The 17,247-nt window shown below is 39.0% G+C and overlaps 2 protein-coding genes across 2 annotated transcripts; both read left to right on the top strand.

Annotated features, from left to right (window-relative positions):
* The first annotated feature begins 1,086 nt into the window (after nt 1–1,086).
* Nucleotides 1,087–15,119, top strand: LOC110037016 (ABC transporter B family member 4-like). The gene is given in 9 exon segments (XM_020741579.1): nt 1,087–1,256; nt 1,332–1,553; nt 12,101–12,345; nt 12,585–13,110; nt 13,193–13,466; nt 13,609–14,489; nt 14,590–14,619; nt 14,622–14,854; nt 14,985–15,119. Coding segments are annotated over 9 exon segments (2,628 nt in total). The 5' UTR covers nt 1,087–1,094; the 3' UTR covers nt 15,040–15,119.
* Nucleotides 15,120–15,131: 12 nt separating this feature from the next.
* Nucleotides 15,132–16,496, top strand: LOC110037015 (ABC transporter B family member 5-like). Its single transcript, XM_020741578.1, has 3 exons — nt 15,132–15,248; nt 15,331–15,624; nt 16,140–16,496. The coding sequence occupies exons 1-3, from the start codon at nt 15,132–15,134 to the stop codon at nt 16,494–16,496; spliced, it is 768 nt and encodes a 255-aa protein (XP_020597237.1).
* Nucleotides 16,497–17,247: the final 751 nt, after the last annotated feature.

Below are 17,247 nucleotides of genomic sequence, written 5' to 3'. Positions count from 1 at the left end.
TGAATAGGCAAATATCTTCAAATGTATGCCAATGAATTCCCTCTTAAGCATTACACCAAAAATAATGGAGGATGTAGTATTCATTTAATGGTTGGGCCACGAAGCCAAAAGTGGAGATTTTTGAAAAAGGACAAACAAAACACACAACATGCAAGTTTAAAAAAACTACTAAAAGGTTTGGACCAATATATGAATCACGAAATATCTCCAAGTCCATGCAAATGAATCCTTATGCATTGTAACAAAATGATGGAGAACGGAGAAAAGAATTTTAACAATGATTTAATGGTCAAGCCACCAACCACATTGTTCTGTTACCAAATGATTTTATGATATGGTGTTGTTTGAGGAGATATTTGGAGGAATCTGTTTTTACATTCTATTCTTTTCAAGGTGATAGAAGACACATAGGAATTAATACGAGCGATTAGGGCTTTTGGACTTCTGAATGGGGAAGGTCATAGGTTGGTTAAGAATTATAAGGTCAATGTTGGATTTGAATGGCGTAGTGTTAACTGATTTTTTGAGAAGCATAAGAGGGAGTTAGGTCTGTATGTTAATAATATAGAGGCTTTGGTGTGGAAACAAAAAGAAAGGTTGGCTAAGAGAGTTTGGATAGGATTTGAGTTATTTTGGCATTTTAATAAGAGCCTGGGTGCATAAGAATGTGTTAACTTTGCCTTGGGTCAAAATTTAATACTTTGATATTTTTGATATTTTTTTTCTTGACCAAATATATATATATATATGTATGTATGTATATTTATCACAATTATTCTCATTTAATTCAGAATTTTTTTATATCTACATTATTAAAAAGATAATTCACAAAATATCATCATTTGTAATCATTATTTTTCGTCATTTATTATTATGCTAAAATTTTATTATTTCGATTAATCATTTTTTATGTTTGTAGGTATCCCTTGAGCTTATATATTTAGCAGTTGGCGCAGGAGTGTCATCTCTTCTCCGTAAGTACGCTTAAGTGTATTGTGTCATTTGATCTCATTTATCTGAAACCAAAATAAATGATATTTATGTTGTTAGTTGAGACCAGTGCTCTCATTTTTCTATCAGAGGTGGCTTGTTGGATGGTAACTAGGGAGAGGCAGGCAGCAAGAATACGGAACTTGTACCTGAAAGCCATATTAAGGCAAGAAATTGCATTCTTTGATATGGAAACAAGCACGGGAGAAGTTGTTGGAAGAATGTCAGGTGATACTGTTCTAATTCAAGATGCAATGGGTGAGAAGGTAAAAGTACTAACACCAATGAATTTATGAAAGGAAATTTGAAGCTTCTCAATTTTTACATTGGCTATACTGCAGGTTGGCAAGTTTATTCAGCTAATATCAACATTTTTTGGGGGCTTCATAGTTGCATTTGTTCAAGGATGGCTTTTGTCGCTCGTGATGCTATCCATAATTCCACTCATTGTTCTTGCTGGTGCAATAATGTCTATTGTTGTATCCAAGATGGCTTCAACAAGTCAAACAGCTTATGGTGATGCTACAATAATAGTGCAACAAGCAATTGGTTCAATTAGAACTGTAAGTGATGTGTTCCAGCAGGCATAAAGCCTATATACATGCATGCAAGTGCACATATTAATGATATGACGGTGGATCTTTCTTCTCTAGAAATGTTGATGAAAATTTTCCTCTCATTTACATTTTGATGTCATCAATTTTTATAATGAAAACTTGCATTCTCTTTAGCATTGTTATAATTAATGTCAAATGCAATTTTAAGAAATTTAACAACCATTTTATCTTTATTAGTTGCATCAAAATTTTGCTTAATGCCTGGTTTTGATTTTGTGAAGAACGTCTCAATTTTTTTAGTGATGATTGTCTTTTTAAACTTCCATTAATTTGTATATTTATTATTCAAGGTATTATGATTTCACTTCATAGTTATTATTGGTGAAGTTCTTGGGTGACACTATGGGGGAGTTTCGCTACAATTAGAATAAATCTGTTAAATTCGAATTTATCAAATCCAGCTGCTCTAATTCCATAATAATGCATGCTTGGCCGGAGCCTGAAAAAGACCGAAGCCTGACGATCTAGGAAGGAGTTGAAGACTTGCAAGAAGTAGGTCGAAGATACCATAGAAGTAACGATGCCTATCTAAGAAGATCCGAATCAAATGAATACAAATATAACAACGCTTTTCAACCAAAAAATCTGGGAGCAAACTTTTCACAGTCTCCGCCTCTCGCCGATCCAGATACTGTCGCCTTCACATTCTCAAATGAAACCTCGTTATCGAAGGGAGATTCGGCCAAGCATTCATGACTTAAGGAGGAGGAAATGAAAGAGGACGCGGCGGCGATGGAGGTCACCAAGAAGACGTTGGCTTTCTTCATGTTGGAACAAAACCACTTGATGGAGGAAGGAAACCGGGGCCTTGCTGGCTAACGCTGGAGCCACAAAACGCTAAGATTGCTGAATATCCTTCGGCATGATCGTAACCCTCTTCGCATGAATCGCGCAGAGATTAGTATCCTCAAAAAGTCCCATAAGATAGGACTCTGCCGCCTCCTCCTGAAGCGCAGCGACGACGGACTCTGGAAGAGGAGATCGGTCTTGAAGTCCTGCACGAGCTCACGAACCAGGCGCTGGAATGGATGTTTACGGATGAGAAGCTCTGTGCTCTTCTGGTACTTCTTGATCTCGCGCAGAGCCACCATTCCGGGATGGAAACGATGGGGTTTCTTGACGCCGCCGGTCGTCGGAGCCGATTTCCTGGCGGCTTTGGTGGCGAGCTCCTGGATCGATCGCGGGACGAGCAGAAGGATAGCAGCAAAGCGGGACGAGCATGAGCAGACGGATCGATCGCGAATCGCGATAGAGAACTGAAGCGGATCGCGACGGAGAGGAGTTTGGGCGGAATCGTGTAATCGGCAGAATAGGCGGAGATTCGATCGAGCCGATCTCGGAATCGGTGGATGAGCAGAGGATCACGGCAAATACGATTGCGGCAAAGCGGATCGCGGTTTGGTCGAGGAGCAGCGGATTTCCTTTTAACTTCAACGAAGGTGAACGAAGATGCCGCATAACTCAAATAAATTCAAGAATGAGAGCTCCCGGCTAGGAAGCGGACGGAAGATGCCCACAAATATAACAAAAGTCAAGAATAATAAGTATTCAAACCGATTCAAATCGAAAGGAGATGGGCCAATTTAGTTCCTCCCTTCCCCCAAGAAGACCGGCACGAAGAGAGTTTTGACAATACTTCAACGGTTATCGGTGGTTAGGACAAAATTTTGTCTCTGATATCATGTCAATATTTTGAGTAAATAGGCTAAATTCTGAATAGGCTCGATTGTCTTTTACCTTTATTTTCATTTCATTAAATAACAATCTTATAATTTATTTTTGGTACAAAATAAAATACATAATTTATTTTAGGTAACTTAATAATATATATTTCTAATTAAATATTCAGTAAAAAAAGAAATAAATCAGAATAAATATATTGAAAATAAGGAAGCTTAAGCTGGTTGATTTCCACCCTATATGAGGCGGCGTCTCGTACAGACAAACCGCGAATCAGGCCGAACGCGGAACACGATCTAATACCCGTGGCCCAGCTTCGTTGCCATCGCGTTAAATGGGTTTTACGCTCGTGCCCTCAACTCTAGCTTACTGTTTCCCCAATCTCCTCAACTCTCGAATCTCGTCCTCTTCCCGAGCATCGTTCTCTTACCGAATGAAGAGTTCCCATCTCCTCCTCTTCGCGAGATCTACCCCTCGGTGAACTCTTCTCATACGGTTTTTCTAGCAGCAGTAAGTTTCTTTTTTTCTTCAGAGCTTTGCCAAGGTTGTATAAACTGAAGTTTAGCTGTTATATATGTAAAAACATAGGAATTGGATGAAAACATAGGAATTGGAAAAACATAGGAATTGGATGGTTTTGATGCAAATGTCCCAATTTATTTTCCACCCCTTTTGAATGTTCCACTATGGTATGTTGTACAGTTCTATGAAGCAAGTGGTGAAATTCTCAATTAATTATGGTTATGTTTCCTATGGCGATGATTTGACACTTTAGGATGGCTTAAATGTTTAAGCAACCATTGTTGCCATTACCAAGGAAATCCGCTCTCTTCACATGCAATGGCTATACAAGGCATTCAATGTGGGCTGTTTTAAGAATTGTTTGAAAACTTGGAAGCATTAACTGACATTCCTTTGAAAGCTTTGTATAAGGAGGCAATCAGTTGAGTTGCAAATTGAGAAAACAAAACATTACGATTATCACAATTGAGTTGCTCCCATTTCCTCTCTACTATAATGTTTTGAACATTAATATTGAAATTGCACATGGAAATGTGTTAGTACCTTCATAAGGCTGGCAAATTTTTTGAGAAAAGTTCGATGTCTAGTTTTTATGGGCATTTACACTCATGATACACAATTCTTATGTATTTACAGATCTTTTACTTTGTTCAATTTCGGGTCAAGTGGAATAATGGGTAACGAGAATTGTTCATGAATGAATTCATTTGAACTACACCATATGTCTCCTGTATTCCTTCTCTTTGTCATCATAAATTGGGACCAAATGATCAAATTTTGGTCCTTTCATCATATGGTCTTTATTGAAAGATTTATTGAAAGGTTTCCAGAAGGTGATCCTTTTATGGTGTTGTGAGAATATGCATAAAAATGTAATTTTGGGCAAATGCTTACATCAAATGCCTTTTGCGATGTCTAGCAATCTCATAGATCAAGCCTATGGCATCAGGTGAACCTTTTCAATATTAATTTTAGTTCAATTTGAAAAATAAACATTTGGAAAGCAACATATGTTAGGCTATATGATGCTTCTGGTTTACCAATGTTCTTTGTTGTCACTATAACTGTACCATATTGGGAAAGTGGGGACGCTTATGTTTAAGATCTTTCCGAGACGCTTAGGCTTAAATTTGAATGTTTTCTAGAGCATTTTTAAATATATGATTAAATTCAGGAACTCAACTAGTTTCAGAATTTGATCTCTCTACGTGTGGCTTCACTGAGATAAGTTGTTGTTGGTGAAAGAATGATGTTAGCACTTGAACTAGCTCTTGCAATGATTTTTAGTCTTCTTCTTTGTTGTGGTTTGATGAGGTAGACTGAAGTAAAATATAGGAAGAAGGGTCATCCTCCATGAACAATGTTGATTTGATTCTCTGAAATCATTACTTTGCTTTGTCATTGTACTTAAGTTTCATTTCTTTCGTTGAGCAGACGGTTTGACGAATTCCTACACTTCTTTTTTGCTCTCTTGAATGTCACTGTGACCTGAAATGTGTATCTGTAATTCTGTATTGTTTTTAATTAAAGTTTAGCCTTAAAAGTATTAAATTTATGGTTTTTTAGATTGACTATAAATTGTAGAAGTCTACTTTTTACATATTTAGCTCATAAAGTAATTGTCATGCAAGTCCGTTGTTCATGAGTTGAACTCACACTAGTATTGCAAATGAAACTTCTCAAATATAATACACTAATGATTCCTTGTTAAAACTCTCTTTAAAGATTTTGAGCTTTTCATATAAGTTATGAATTAATTCTTTTATTGAGGCATGAGTTGAAGAAGAAATAACAAAAACAAAACCTGTAATGAATCAAAAATATTAATTGAAAATATAATTTACGAAATTTTTACTATGATTTTCATGAATTGTGATTTTTCCTCTTCCTTTATCACTATCCGTACTTACCATTAAGTTAATTAAGCATATAAATTTTTGAACTGTTGCTAAATATAAAATATGTCGTTATCACAATTCTATCAAAAAAAAAAACTATCCCAAAACTCCTTTCTTTCTGTATACAGCTGCACAGACACCCGCATCAGATTTCCAGCAGCAAGAGCACAGCGCAGCAACAAAGCCGGAGATAGGGGTGGTTCGGGCGACTGCGGAATCGAGGCAGGAAGGCTCGAGTGACTGTGGGATCGGGCAGAAAGGTTCCAGCGGCAGTGGAGCAGGGGAATGGCTTCGACATACGAGAGAGCTTGTGGTTTTGTGTGATTCCCGTGATTCATCGCAAGGAGGCGGAAGGATTGCGCGGCTTCAGTGCAACTAGGCGTTCGAGATTCAGGCTTTGTGCGAGCAGCTGAACAGGAGGGACGGGCTTCGTTGAAATGGGAGATCGAGCGTTTGATGTTCAAGGAGCTGGAAAGAATCTCGATAGAAGGAAACACATAGTGAAGGAGCTAGAGATTTCGGTCATAGCTCAATCTTGCAGGTTTCGTGCGTGAAAGAACAGCGGCAGATGTGAGAGCTTCAGCTCCTGGGTCGATCGGAGATAGGGAAGCTAGCTTCGTGTCACGGACAAATAGTCCCATTGGCTATGTAGGGCCAAAAAGCAGTATTTAAGTCCTGGGCTGCCCATCACTCATAAGGCTCTTTTGGGAGGTGACAAGTGGTATCAAAACATGGTATCAAAACTGCCAGGTGTGTGGACTCTCCATGGTCTAGTGGGACCCTTGGTGGAGCAGATCCGTGACGAGGGTGTCACGTGATTGGGTGGAGGAGAATGTCACGGACAAATAGTCTCACATCGACTAGGTGTAAGGCCAAAAAGCAGTATTTAAGTCCTGGGCTGCCCATCACCCACAAGGGCTCTTTTGGGAGGTGACAAGTGGTATCAGAGCAGATTATTGCCTGCCAAGTGTGTGGACTCTCCATGGTCCAGTGGGACCCTCGGTGGAGCCGATCCGTGACGAGTGCATCACGTGATTGGGTGGAGGAGAATGTCACAGATAAATAGTCCCACATCGGCTAGGTGTAGGGCCGAAAAGCAGTATTTAAGTCCTGGGTTGCCCACCTCTCTTAAGGGCTCTTTTGGGAGGTGACATTCGGCTCATTAGGCTTCAGCGAAAAGCGAAGGCAATTTCATATGATCTTGATTTTGATCATTGTGACTGAGGATGTCAGAAAAGGTGATGGAGCAGGAGGTAAGGGATTCTAACTTCTAGGGAAGATGGATTATGAAGTTCTGAAGGTCGTGGTTGGGCTCATATAGATAGCTAGCATCTCGAGGGGAGCCACTATCTTAGCACATGCTTTCCTCCTGTGGATCTGAAGCTTGATGGACTGGCTATGTAGCTGAGTTAGTTGTATCGAACCAGTGCTATTATTGTAGGGAAGAGACTAGAAGGATATCTGATAAAGATTGAGCCAAAGAGTGATAGTGCTGAGAGGGATAAGTGGAGAACCACACATACCTTGCTTTACACCTGGCTACTCAACTCAATGGTTCTATCGATGGCCTCATCAGTGGATAACATTCGAAAGTTGAGCGACATTTGGGTGAAGCTGAAGAAGATTTATGCTAGAGCTGTGAATGACATGAGGGTGTTCCATATACAGCGAGGGATAGAGAAAGTGTTTCAGGGTGATAGATAGATTCAGGAGTACTCTACAGATCTGGATCGGCTGTAGTAAAATCTTGATCATTTCTCTCCTATATCGAGCTGTGGAGATCCGGGGTGCAAGAAGGGGTAAATATTTGTACAAATGAGGATTTTGCAATTTCTAGATCATCTAAACCCAACCTTTCATTAGAGGTGATTGGTTCCCCAAGGCTAGGCAACGATTCCTTCTCTGGATGAGGCCATCGTCACGATGATACAGGAGGAGAGTCGCACGAGGCTACACTGTGTCGAGTGGACTTCCAGGTATGCTATTAGCTTTGTCCATCTCGAGTGGAGGTATGACAGGTGCTCAGAGGGTGACCCGCGAGGGATACAAATGTGGTGAAGTGGGGCACCTGAGCAAGGCTTGTCCAAAGCCACCCAAGGAGAGAGACGGGTGGACGTGGATAGTCTAGAGACTGTGGTCGTAATCGTAGGGGCCAAAGGGATGGATAAGGGAGCTACCAGACAAATTTGGTGATAGCGGAGAATGAGGGAGAAATAGGTGGTATTTATCGATGAGGTTCATGAGCTTCTAGAGATGTTGAAAATGAAGCAAGAGCAGCAAATATTTACCGATGAGGATAATGAACTCCTGGAGTTGTGATTAAGGCTGCATCTACCTTATCGTCATTAAAGGAGAACACTGCTAGTTATGCTCACTCACGCTCTTGCTCTATATCTACCATAAAATCACCAGAATGAATAATAGATTCTAATGCATCTAGACATGTGATAGGTAACGATAGTGAGTTCACTTCATCGAACAACTCCGAAGAGCATTTAGATTGTACAACACAGCTTGTGGTTGGTAAGAGTACAATGAGACATACCAATTTATGACTTTATCAATATTTTGCACTCTCCCTCATTTCTAGTGAACTTTTTATCCATTAGTGTCATTATTCTCTTACTAAAATGTGTTCTTTTCTTTGATATTCCCGAAATGATCCTTCAAGAGAAGGGGCAGGCCAGAGACTTGTGACTGACACGGGACATAGTGAACTCTGATACTTGGATAAAGAGGGGAGTGACTTAACGTTGACATCCATGGTAGATAGGGTTGAGTAGGAGGATCTGGAAGAAGCGTGGAGGATGTGTTGTTGTTACATCATAGGTTCTTGGGATACTATTCGTTTAGTCTTTTGAGTTGTTTGTATCCGTCTTTGTATGATAAGATAGATAAACAACTTATGTGTGTTGTATGTTAGTTTGGTAAGCATACTAGGAGTTCTTATATTAGTTCTTGTATTTTTTATTTTGTGCATTCAGATGTATAGGGAGCTTGTTCTATAACTTCGATAAATGACTAGATATTTTGTGACTTTTATTGATTATTTTTTTCGTGTCGCTTTGTTATATTTGATGAAAAACAAAAGTGATGTACATGCTTGCTTTAAAGATTTTCACAAGGCGAATTTTAGACTCAATACGTTGCAGTAGATGTATTGAGGTTTAATAATGATACAAAGTATACCAACAATGTGTTTGGGGAGTACATGTCAGCTCAGGGGATACAACATCAAACCACATGTCTACGCACACCGACATAAAACAGAGTACCAGAGTGGAAGAACAGACACTTTCTAGAGATAACCCGAAGTATGATGATCTCGATGAATGTCCCAATGCACCTGTGGGGGCAAGTAGATTTGACAGCAACTCAATTGATCAACAGAATGCTTTCAAGAGTGTTGGAATGACAATTTTCTTATGAGTTGTTGAAAGAAGATAATGACGGGATCCTCTCATTGAATGTATTTGATTGTGTATGTTTTGTGAAGGACAATAGATCATCAATAAGGAATCTAGATTCCAGAGCTGTGAAGTGTGTTTTTGTGGGTTATTCTGTTACTCAGAAGGATTATGCTTATTAGAGTCCAATAGATAAGAGACTGTTTGTGAGAATGAATATGAATTTTAGAGAATTCGAACCGTACTACTCCTTTGAGGTGACCTCACTCTTTTAGTGACTCATCATATAATAGAGGTATGAGGTGAGAGGAAGAGTAGTGATGATGAGATATTGATACATGTGGGAACGATGCTTTGTCTCATTGTGTGGGAAATAATGAATGAGGAAAAACCGATCCTTGAGAAAAATGAGCTCAAAGGTGGTAGAATTCAAGCTCAAGGGGAACTAAGGTGTATACAAGGAGACAAAACGAGGGAACAGTACCTATCGTATCACTCGTGCTAATAATCCCGTGTCCCGGTTTACCTCGACTCTTGAGGCACGTACACTATTCATCATATAATCTATTACACAGGTGATATGATTCCTCTCTTCTCATACTCTCATGATTTTAAGAAAGTCCTTTCACAACAATGCACATCATTCTTCTGATCGTTATTTTCTTGATTGCTTTGGTTTCTTACATGAAATTGCTCAGTTTGTCTCATAATCTAACATATTACCTGTATACAAAGCATTCATTGCATCTATGGATACTGTCTCTATACTGGATCCAAAGTGGAACGCTGTCATGCTGAAGGAACGTGATGCTCTCGATAAGAACAATATGTGGGAGCTCGTGTTGCTACCAACAGTGAAAAGGTAGTCAGATTTTAGAGTCTCATTTTAAGATTGATCACTACAAAACATGGTTGATAGCGAAAGAGTATATTTAGATGTAAGTCCTGGCTATGATGAGACATTTACACCAGTGGCAAAGATGAGCAAAATTAGAACACTCATCTCTCTGGCTGTGAATGGGATGAATGTTACACCAACTGGATGTTAAGAATGCATTTCTTCATGGGGATCTGTTAGAAGAAACTAAACAGTGGGCAAGGTGTGTAGATTCGGAAAGTCACTGTACGATTTGAAACAGACTCCTCAAGCATGATTTGACAGGTTTAGGGGAGCAATGGTAGACATGGGTTATTGACAGATCAATGCCGTCACACAGTGTTCTTTTGCCGACATGGTGGTCACATTACTATTCTTGTTATGTGGGGATGATATAATTGGCACTGATGATGATGTGGGGGGAGATTGCTCTTTTGAATTCAAGTCTAGGCCAAGAGTTTGAGGTGAAAGACCTAAGATAGTTTAGATACTTTCTTGAGATTGAGATAGCTCTGGGAGTAGAGGGATTATTCTATCTCAGAGGAAATATGCGCTAGACTTGCTCACAAAGATAACCATGTTCGGATAAAATCCTGCAGTTTCACCAATTAATTAGAAGGGAAAGTTGAGTGTAGAGGCAGAAGAGTCAATTGATCGTGTGAGATACTAGAGGTTTGTAAGTTGCCTCATCTATCTCAGTCAAACTTGTTCTTACATATCATTTGCAGTAAGCGTAGTGAGTCACTACATGCATGATCCAATGAAGGTTTACATGGATGTGGTGTATCTGATCTGAGATACTTGAAGAGTGCACCAGGGAAGGGGTTGATTTTCAGAAAAAAAAAGGTATTTAGGCATTGAGGGCTACGGTGACTCTGATTGGGCTAGTTGTACTGATGACATGAGGTCCACATCAGGATACTGAATGTTCGTAGGGGACAATTTGGTCTCTTAGAAGAGCAAGAAGTAGTCGGTAGTTGCGGGGTTGACTACAAAAGCAGAGTGCAGGGCCATGGCCTTGCGGGTTGTCGAGATGTTCTGGCTGAGAGCTCTATTGGTGGAGCTCAAGTTGGGCCAAGGTGCTCAAATGAAGATGGGTGCTACAAAAAGTTAGCAATCAGCATTGCCAACAACCTAGTGCAGCATGACAAAACTAAGCATGTGGAGATAGATAAGTTCTTTATCAAGGAGAAGCTGAATGATGGACTACTGAAGACAAGATATGTAGCTACTAGAGAGCAAGTAGCTAACTGTGTCACCAAGGGACTTAGCTCATTAGATCTATCTAGGTTGTCTGATAAGATGGGCTTAATGAATATTTTTTTGCCCATCTTAAGGGGGAGTGTTGAGAATTGTATATATTTTAGGGTCCTATTTTTAAATAGGAAATATAGAAGTGGTCAAGGGTTTTATTTGTAAAAAAAGTTGTAAGGCTTTAGATAAACCCAAGTCTATTATGAATAGAAGAGGTTTTTTCAGAGCAATTAATCCTCGAGGCATCTTATTTCAAGATTTAGTTATTTTGTGCACTAAATTCGTTAAACCCACTTAAAAAACGGATTTAGAAAATCCGGCATTACATCAAAAAATTGATCGAGGAAGAGAAATTCAGATTTAGCAAACTATCGGATTTATTTGGCATTTTTTCATATTTGGATGGATTTAAGTTAAAATTGCATGTAAATCTTATTAATTATTCGCTGCCAAACTAGGCTTAACTTTTAGTTGTGTTTATTGTTCATGTTATCAAACTTAATTTTTTAGACGTTTTATGGCTGTTTAAATTTTTTATGAAAATAGCTAAAGCATGATCCATTAGTAATTTTTCTTAGAGATGACATCGACCATATGATTTGAGTTTGAAGAGACACGTTTAATTTGAAGGAGGACAGTCATTCTCCTCCTAGAAGAGTAAAGTTCATGCCAATTGTATCTTTATTTCAGGGTCTTTATTTTGGCACGAAGTTTAGCCATTTGAATGCTATTTTTCACAGATTGCATTTTTCTAATTTTCAGGCGTATAGCTTTATTGAGCAGTATTTGTTACCTTTTTAAAGGTTCAGTAGAAAACAATTTATATTTTTGTTTAGAACCGTTTTTCTGTTTCAGGTTGCATCTTTTACCAGTGAAAAGATTTCTGTGTACAATTATAAAAATGCACTACGAAATGCCTACAATTCAAGCGTTCAGGAGGGCCTTGCTGCTGGGGTGGGTCTTGGTTTTGCCATGTTCTTCATGTTCTGCAGTTATTCGTTAGGCATTTGGTATGGAGGAAAGTTGATATTAGACAAGAGCAAAGGGTACAGTGGTGCAGATGTTATTAATGTAATATTTGCACTCAGCACTGGTTCCTTGTAAGTTACTGGCATCCCATTGGATTCTTCGTCATGCATATCAAAACTCTACATCCATTATATGGTTAATTTATACTTGAATGACAACAGAATGGATTATTATTTAGACAATTAGACACGTTTTATATCTAAAACGGAATCCAAACATCAAAAAATAAGAGTATTGGTATGAAAAAAATTGGGAAATCCTGTTTTTTAGCAAAAATATGACGTGAATAATGCGATTCTATTTCTTCCAGGTCTCTAGGTCAAGCACTGCCTTGCATGACATCCTTTGCAGCAGGCCAAGTGGCAGCACACAAGATGTTCGAGACGATCAACAGAAGGCCTGTGATTGATGCTTACAACACAAGTGGAAGGAAATTGGATGACATTTGTGGAGATATTGAATTCAGAGATGTGTATTTTAGCTATCCAGCAAGGTCTGCTGAACACATATTCAGAGGGTTCTCTCTTTTAATTAACTGTGGCACAACTACAGCATTAGTTGGAGAGAGTGGTAGTGGGAAGTCAACTGTAATCAGTCTAATAGAAAGGTTTTATGACCCACAGGCGGGAGAGGTCCTCATTGATGGTATAAATATTAAAGATCTTCAACTTAGATGGCTTAGGGGTAAGATTGGGCTTGTGAGCCAGGAGCCTGTTCTTTTTGCCTCAAGCATTAAAGATAACATCTCTTACGGCAAAGATAATGCAACAACTGAAGAGATCAGAGTTGCTGCTGAGCTATGTAATGCTTCGAAGTTCATTGATAAGATGCCTCGGGTTAGTCTTAGTCTCTACTCTAAATGTTTTTCTTGCCAACCGCGAGATACCTATTATCACCCAAGTTGTTCATAATATTCAGGGATTGGACACGATGGTCGGGGAGCATGGAACTCAACTATCTGGGGGCCAGAAGCAAAGAATTGCCATTGCTCGAGCTATCCTCAATGACCCAAAAATATTGCTACTAGACAAAGCCACCAGTGCTCTCGATGCCAAATCCGAAAGAGTTGTGCAGGAAGCACTTGATAGAGTCATGCTGAATCGCACTACTGTTATAGTGGCTCATCGTTTGAGCACAGTGAGAAATGCTGATACTATTGCCGTTGTTCACGGCGGTTCTATAGTTGAGAAAGGTATACATCCTACCAGGCTTGCAGCGATTTAAACTTTCATTGCTTTTATAATGTAAGAGGATGCGACATCTGAACTTGTACTTTTAATAGTTAGTTTGGCTTAAAAAGAAGTTACTTATTTGAAATACATTTTTTTTTTCAGGATCGCATTCTGAGCTTCTAAAAGATTCAAATGGTGCATATAGCCAACTTATCCGGCTGCAGGAAATGAACCAAAATTCTGATCCCATTTCTCAATCTGACAATGAAAAACGAAGTCTTTCTCTAGATGGAACAATATGTTCGAGCCAAGACATGCCTATCAAACATTCCATCAGCAGAGATTCATCTTTTGGGAATAGCAGCCCCCAACATTCGTTCTCAGCAGGCTTTGTTTTACCTGTAGGAAGTGATTTCTTCGAACATGCAACAGATGCACCCAATAGTAGCACCGCTGAACAATCAAAGGAAGTACCTCTCAGTCGTCTCACCTCGCTGAACAAACCAGAAATCCCAATCTTACTTTTCGGTGCAGCATTTTCAATCATAAATGGGACTATCTACCCAGCTTTTGGTGCAATCCTATCTGGCGCTATTAACACTTTCTATCAGCCACCGGACAAGCTCAAGAAAGACTCCAAGTTTTGGTCTCTAATGTTCTTGATTTTTGGGGTAGTTTCTTTAGCTGCAGAGCCCGCAAAATCATACTTCTTTGGGGTAGCTGGTTCCAGATTGATAAGAAGGATTAGATTTATGGCTTTTGAGAAGGTGGTCAACATGGAGATTGCTTGGTTCGATGATTCTGAAAACTCAAGTGGTGCAATTGGCGCAAGACTATCAGCAGATGCGGCTTCAGTTAGAAGTCTTGTGGGTGATGCACTATCCCTGATTGTTCAGAACTTTACCACCTTGATCGCTGGTTTGCTAATTGCTTTCATTGCTAACTGGCAACTCTCACTTATCATCTTGGCTATGATACCTCTCATTTGCCTCAATGGATTGATTCAGGTGAAGTTCATGCAAGGATTTAGTGCTGATGCGAAGGTTTGACTACAGCCTTATAGGAAATTGTTTAATTTCGCTTTAAACTATGTATATAGGTGGAATATATAACATCTGAGATCTGATTTTCAGTTTGGTGCAGGTGATGTACGAGAAAGCAAGTCAGGTGGCGAGGTGGCGAATGACGCAGTTGGAAGCATAAGGACAGTTGCTTCATTTTCGGCTGAAGAGAAGGTCATGGAACTTTATAAGAAAAAGTGTGAAGGCCCAATGAGAACTGGAATCAGACAGGGATTGATTAGTGGGATTGGCTTTGGGGTTTCCTTCTTCTTGCTCTTTTGCGCGGATGCTGCCTGCTTCTATGCTGGAGCTCGATTGGTCGAGGATGGGAAGACAATGTATTATTGGTGTGTTCTCTTCAATATTTGTCCCGTGATATCCCGAGTGGAATTTTGAAGATGCTGGAATCTGTCTGTTATGACAGTTTTTTCATGTTTATTTTACCTCTGCTAATACCTTGCCTTGATATGCCTGTAGGTTTTCTTCGCCTTATCAATGGCAGCCATGGGAATTTCTCAGTCAAGCTCTCTAGCTCCAGATTCGACTAAGGCCAAGTCTGCAACTGCATCTGTGTTTTCAATTTTGGACCGGGAATCTAAAATTGATCCCAGTGATGATACTGGGATGACTTTAGACGCTGTTAGAGGCAATATTGAGTTCTGTCATATCACCTTCAAATACCCAACAAGGCCCGATGTCCAGATTTTCCAGGATCTTTGCTTGTCTGTTAACTCTGGGAAGGTAAAGTAAATGCAGCATTACAAAATGTTTGGAGCCATGGAAGCATATTTTCAGCTCTAATGATTTTCATTTTATACTGCAGACCGTTGCATTGGTAGGAGAGAGTGGGTGTGGAAAATCTACAGCAATAGCGTTGTTACAGAGATTCTATGACCCAGATTCGGGCCATATACTTCTAGATGCAATTAAATTGCAAAAGTTTAAGCTGAGATGGTTGAGGCAGCAGATGGGTTTGGTAAGTCAAGAACCTGTTATGTTCAATGATACAATTCGAGCAAATATTGCTTACGGGAAAGAAGGGAAAGCTACTGAAGCTGAGATTGTAGCTGCAGCTGAGGCAGCACATGCTCACAATTTAATATGCAGTTTGCAGCAGGTGAGTTACCCATTTGCAATTTATCATATGATATAGTCGTTGTGCTTCTTAATCATTTCATTTAATCAGCTTTTTTAGTAAACCACTTTCTTATCAATCTTTTCCAGCAGATCTCTTCTTTGATAACTTAAAGGAATGTTTATCGCCTGTTATTTCAAGACCACTGAAAAAAAAAAAATCTTTTTTTTTTCTTGGCAATCTTAGTTTTAACTTGTATCATATCCAACTTCGCTTTAGTTCTACATTGCAAAATTATTTCAATAGCCTGGACGGATGCATTTGCTTGATTTATAGGAACTTTGCATTTTATGGAATCAAGCAGTTATGCTGAAATTTTCACTCAAACTGACTGGTTAAAGTAAGTTGAGAAATTCACACGAAATGATTATGTTATATAAATGTGCAACTATGTGTCTTTTATATCTATCAATTTTATGTAAGGAATTTATGACGCGTTTTAAACAGCCATATTTCGGCATACCTATCACTGACAAACCTGGCGTTGGAAACTGTAGGGCTATGATACAATGGTGGGTGAGCGAGGAATTCAACTATCTGGTGGGCAGAAACAGAGGATAGCCATATCACGTGCAATAGTGAAGGACCCAAAAATATTGCTCCTCGATGAGGCTACTAGTGCACTTGATGCCGAATCCGAAAGAATTGTTCAGGATGCATTAGATCGTGTGATGGTCAACCGGACGACTGTGGTTGTTGCACACCGCCTAACGACAATCAAGAATGCCGATCTTATTGCAGTTGTTAAAAATGGAGTGATCATTGAGAAAGGAAAACACAACATTCTAATCGACATTAATGGTGGGGCTTATGCCTCCCTTGTAGCACTGCACTCAAGTTCAACTACTTCATGAGCAATCTAATTTAGTTTTAGTTTTGATGGCTTTGCAATACATCAACTTTTTTCTCTCAACAGTCTGTATTATGTGGACAATTTATACCAGTAAAATTGTCCTTTCTTCATGGAAATGCTCTTTACTGCCTGTAACTTATAAGGATCTTATGTGTACTTTGTGTTGAAAAGAAACCTAATAAAATCTGAGAACTGTTGACTTATAGTCTAAGCTAATGGGAAGTTGCCACTTTGTCTTTTCTTCGGCGGGACGTCGCTAGTCAAGTTTTCAAAGATAATTATAAGCTTGTTTGCTAAAATTTCATCAGTATAGATTTTATGCCATAAAGCTTTTTTTGTTTATGGAATTTGAAAGTTTAAGCATAAATGACAAAATTACACGTCTAAGTTAATATTTGAATTCAGCAGAGAACATTTTTTGTAAGGGTGTCTACATACATACCACCCAATCACTATGTACTTGCATATCTAACAAAAAAAATAATAATTTTACATTTATACAACCCATATCTTTCGTATCATATCAAAAATACTACTTTTAACTCTTATAAAGTGAAACACATGTTCATATATAGGTAAGGTATATGTAAAAATTAAAGCTTAGGTGTTAGATATGTAAATACATAGAAATTATCCTTTTTTAAAGCCATAACCAATCGGGGCAATGTATTAGACCCAAGCTCCTGGTTCTGTTCCTTTAATTTGCTTGTTCTTTTGTGTAGAATCAAAGCTTTAGAGAGTAAAGCCATACA

This window comes from Phalaenopsis equestris, unplaced genomic scaffold (assembly GCF_001263595.1).
Source record: "Phalaenopsis equestris unplaced genomic scaffold, ASM126359v1 Scaffold213951, whole genome shotgun sequence".
Taxonomy (NCBI): domain Eukaryota; kingdom Viridiplantae; phylum Streptophyta; class Magnoliopsida; order Asparagales; family Orchidaceae; genus Phalaenopsis; species Phalaenopsis equestris.
Note: the sequence above shows the minus strand (reverse complement) of the source record. Positions and strands in the feature narration are given on the sequence as shown.

Bases quoted from the DNA above. Each gene is read 5' to 3' on its own strand.
- LOC110037015 (XM_020741578.1), top strand. From the start codon at position 15,132: ATGACTTTAGACGCTGTTAGAGGCAATATTGAGTTCTGTCATATCACC. The intron at 15,249-15,330 runs GTAAAGTAAATG...TTTATACTGCAG, and splicing joins TGTCTGTTAACTCTGGGAAG to ACCGTTGCATTGGTAGGAGA. The intron at 15,625-16,139 runs GTGAGTTACCCA...TGGAAACTGTAG, and splicing joins TAATATGCAGTTTGCAGCAG to GGCTATGATACAATGGTGGG.